General features: G+C 40.1%; 1 protein-coding gene across 1 annotated transcript in view; it reads left to right on the forward strand.

Moving 5' to 3' along the window:
• The window catches only part of svil (supervillin), an 86059-nt gene that overhangs the window by 35525 nt on the left and 45893 nt on the right, over positions 1 to 4641 (forward strand). Inside the window, exon 10 of the mRNA XM_015375528.1 lies at positions 3199 to 3361. Within this exon, the coding sequence (XP_015231014.1) occupies positions 3199 to 3361 (163 nt within the window). The remainder of the gene's footprint in view (positions 1 to 3198; positions 3362 to 4641) is intronic.

Raw genomic sequence — 4641 nt, forward strand, 5'->3', positions numbered from 1 at the left:
GATAAAATATAAAACGGTAAAGGAAAATAACAGGATAAGAGATAAAAAACTAAAAAGAACATAATGGCACAATTCAAAAAAAGTTTTTAAGAGCTATATACAAAAAAAGGCTAAATAAAGAGACTGCACCTTTAAAAAAAGAATACAATAGAATAGAAAATCCCTTTAAATCCCTTCTGGTGTTTACTGTAGAAAATAGATTTTAAACTTTATAAATGTCCTAACTAAATTCTGGACCCTTTTTATCATACTGGCTTGATTTTAATTAAAATTTAAATTGTTTTAAAATGTAAAATCTTTGTTGGTTTCTCCATGAGGAGAAATGCATGATTGTGATGAAGCTGATGTGTGAAGGAGTTCAGCAGACAGAGCCTTTAGATGGCAGCTTTTAACACCCTGTGCACCACAACGTGGAGATTTAGCAAAATAAAGTTTTCCTCCAGTTGGAGCTTCTGTTCACATTGTGGAGAGGAAAGATTATAAGCTTTGTTTGTGGTGTTTACATAATCACTAAAACACTGTATGTGTTAGAAACCACGTTTCCGTCTGGATGTCCATAACCAGGCTAATCAGTAGTTGTGAAACTGCTGTTATGATAAAAGTTTGACTTTCATTTCATTAAACTCTTAAGAAAAAAAAATTCTCAAACAATACAGAGAGCCTTAAGTAGATGTATAAAGTCTTTTTTTTTTTTTTTTTAAACAGGCAAAAGTGAGACAAATCAAATGCTGCTAAGCAGTCATTTTCCAGTCAAAGTTCTTATAATGTTTTGAGAAAATGTAACATTTAGACGGTGGTTTTTAGCCTTAGCAGCTGTCGCTGTCAGCCAGACTCTTGGTGTCTCTCAGGGTCTTCATGAAGGAAGTCGGATAAACAGCCTGTCAGTCCTGGAAGTTGTACTTAAAGGGGAAAAACTCAGAGTTTCTACAATGTGGGATATTTGATTACAGCTGTGGCAGAAACATGAAACGTAATGAGCGTCTTCGCTTCTTTAGACCGCCAGATTGGAGCCTCTCGGTAGGAAAGAAAGAAAATAAAACCCATCAGCTCCTTTAACTTTTCATTCATCTTTATGATAGCGACGGCTATTCAAAGGTCTTTAGTCTCTGCTACGGTGTACTTTTTCGGACATCCTTAGCTCTCAGAAAAAAAAAAAAAACGGTTTCAGTTCTCGAGAAAAACTTGTCAGGATTTTTCCAGATTTGGTGAAATCTTTACCAACCGAGCAAATATGAACCAACAAAGCTGTTTTTTGCCTTCTAATGTCTCCCACTTTTTCTGGATTGAAAGGATTGGTCCTGGGTTTCATTTGGGGCTTTCATTTGCTAAGATTCATGTTGGGTCAAAGCCAGTCCGTCGCCTACAGCAAACGATGTTGGATATCAGTGGCAAATATCATGAAAAACTAATAAATCAATGCGACTTTAATTGAAATAGCTGTTGAGACGGCTGGCTAGCCTTAGTGCAAACAGGAGGTCAGGGTTCGTACCCCAGCTGGGGGGAATGAGCTGCCAGAGTGGGTCCTTCGGCAAAACCCTTCACGCTAATCCCCATCGTAATTTTCGGACTATAAGCCGCAACTTTTTCCCCATTTTTCCACCTTGCGACTTATATAACAACGCGGCTTATCTGTGGACTTACAGCTAACGGCCACTAGGGTAATACCTGAATCTATGGATTTTACCATCCACGATGTTGACGTCACATTTGCTTCAACACACAAGTACGGTAGCCGCGCACGCGGGAATGCGGAGGTCCTCCGGAAGCAGACTTCTACCGCGAATGGTAAGCGACAGAAGGACAACGAGAAAGACAGATATTGCGAGCGAAAGACAGTTTGGGTGTAAACATAAAAAACCTGCGGTGTATAGTCCGGTGCAGCTTGTATATCTACTAGGGATGGAACGGTTTATGAAAACCGTCCGAACCATTCGTTTCGACTGTCTTGGTTCGGTTCGCGTGTGTTGCGTTCGGTTCATGCGCTGCTCCTTTTTCTCATAGGCGAAGCGTTTACACTCCAGAGCAGCAGGTGGCGGTACTGCGACCAAAGCCAACCACCAGTAGTAAACAAGAAGAAGAAGAAGCGAAGCAGCGTAGCCGGGTGTAGCAGAAAAAAATCAGTTGTTGTGGAGAATTGTGTGGGTATGGCGAGTGGGAAAGAACAGGAGTTGGAAGATGCGCCAGCAGCACTTTATAGGTCTGCTGTATGGGAGCACTTTGCATTTAGAGTGACCTACGATGACGGCGGAAAGAAAGTTGTGGATAAAAGTGCAAAAGTGTGCAAGCATTGTGCAACACGTTTTGTTTATGCTAACAGCGACACGACCAACATGTCATGCTAACCCCGAAATCCCTCATACTCCGTCAGCGCTCCGCCCCGCTGCGCTCCAGACCGCCTGCACAAAGCAAAGCCTACAGCCTCCGCTGTGGCTCCCGTCCGCTCCGCTCTGAGTTCCTTGGAGATCGTAGAGTAATTCAAAGCAGCAAAACATGAGGAAATGATCCAAGGTTTCCGTGGATCATTAAAAATAATTACAATTCATTAATTTTTTGGGATTTTTTGATTAATTTCATTAATATTTATGGGTTTTCGGGGTAACAATCAACACATACCGAACCGAAAACCGTGACCCCGAAACCGTGAACCGAACCGTAGATTTTGTGAACCGTTCCACCCCTAATATGTACAAATCATGCAATTTAGCTTCTGCGGCTTATATTCAGGTGCGGCTTATAGTCCGAAAATTACGGTACTTTAAGGAATGTCGGACTAGTGGTAAGGGCCATTTTCAGTTCAAGCCCCACTTCCACAGACTGCCACTCTGGCTCTCTGAGCAAAGACCCTTAACCCCATACTGCTCCCCGGGCGCCGCACAATGGCAGCCCACTGCTCCCCAAGGGGATGGGTTAAAAGCAGAGAGTTCATTTCATCGCTTTGTACTTGTGACAGTGTAATGACAATAAAAAAACACTCAAAAAAAAACTGATTTGTTCAGAATTTCAATTAATTAATTTCAATTAATCTGAAAAATTAATTGACCTCATAAGCCCTCAGAACTAATTATGTTTTTATCTTTCATTAAACCTGACACCTTTGTTTCCACAATAAGACCAAATGTTTGATGATCTTGGTGGTGTTTTATCATGCATGCATCAATAAGTCATTGATCTCCCTTCCTCTGCCTTGTCTGGTCACAGAGCTCCCTGATTCCACTGTGGTAACATCCAGAGACCCGTTGGGATCAACCTTAGATGACGGTCGGACTCCCGGGGGGGGAGAGTCGGTCTGCCTGGTTCAGCCTGATCCAGAGGAAAACATGGGTGAGGTGACGATTGGACGCCACATGTCCATCAGAGAGAGGTAAAGTGGTCACAGTTGATGTTTTATTTACCCAGACTGATTCTCTAGATTATTTAGCTACTTTGGATAAATTAACATATTAGTCACTCGTTATTGTTGCTTTAGGCTTCATTAAGTTTGGCACAGAATTGAATTCAAAGGTTAATATTTATATAAGTGGAGTTATGTCACATGGAGCCTGTTGTTTAGAGGATAAGCAAAGACAATCAGGCTCTAAATTGATTGGTGACATAACAGAATTACGTGTTACCATTGGTTGAAAGTAACCCTCTGTCCATTGTTACACATTTCACTTTCTCTTTGACCACTTCATTACCTCGTAGGCCGCCCCCTTTTCCAAATCATTTAGCTGAAGGCAGTGGCAGAGTCAGTGCTATTTAAGTCCTGATGTAGCATTGATTGGGGGGGTCAGGGACAGAACAGGATGTGTTCTCACTCTGTAACAGAGGGCTGGTTGTGAGGCGGATGTGCTTTACGTCTCAGTATTAAAAAGGATCCAAATAAAACTGCCTCTGTTGGCTTTTTCTTTAGCATGAGCCAGCATTACGTTCTCTGGGTCAAATAATTATGGTATTTAAACAATTTAAAATTTCTACGTAAAGTAACATCTTGTTGGATTCATTTAGAATAAAAAGTAAAGTTTTAAAGGTACTGGATTATTTTACTATTTGTTCACTCCAATCATAGACGTACATAATGTAGTGCAATATAAACACCTGCTAGGATTAGTAAATTTTACCCCAAGGATTCCTGGACGTTCTCACGGAAGAGGATTAGGGCCACTGGAAAAAAAAAAAAGTTAACTTATTTTTAAAATTTATTTCAGTTTAATATGGGAAAACTTTTTTCTCAGAATTCTGACTTTTTTTTCCTCAAAATTCGGACTTTTTTTCTCAAAATTCTGACCTTTTTCTCAAAATTCGGACTATTTTTCTCAAAATTCGGACTATTTTTCTCAAAATTCGGACTATTTTTCTCAAAATTCGGACTATTTTTTTCCCCTCAAAATTTTGACTTTTTTTCCCCTCAAAATTTTGACTTTCTTTCCCCTCAAAATTCTGACTTTCTTTCCCCTCAAAATTCGGACTTTTTTTCCCCTCAAAATTCGGACTTTTTTTCCCTCAAAATTCTGACTTTTTTCCCCTCAAAATTCTGACTTTTTTCCCTCAAAATTCTGACTTTTTTCCCCTCAAAATTCTGACTTTTTTCCCCTCAAAATTCTGACTTTTTTCCCTCAAAATTCTGACTTTTTTCCCCTCAAAATTCTGACTTTTTTTTCC

Source organism: Cyprinodon variegatus, unplaced genomic scaffold (assembly GCF_000732505.1).
Source record: "Cyprinodon variegatus isolate N-32 unplaced genomic scaffold, C_variegatus-1.0 Scaffold120, whole genome shotgun sequence".
Classification (NCBI taxonomy): domain Eukaryota; kingdom Metazoa; phylum Chordata; class Actinopteri; order Cyprinodontiformes; family Cyprinodontidae; genus Cyprinodon; species Cyprinodon variegatus.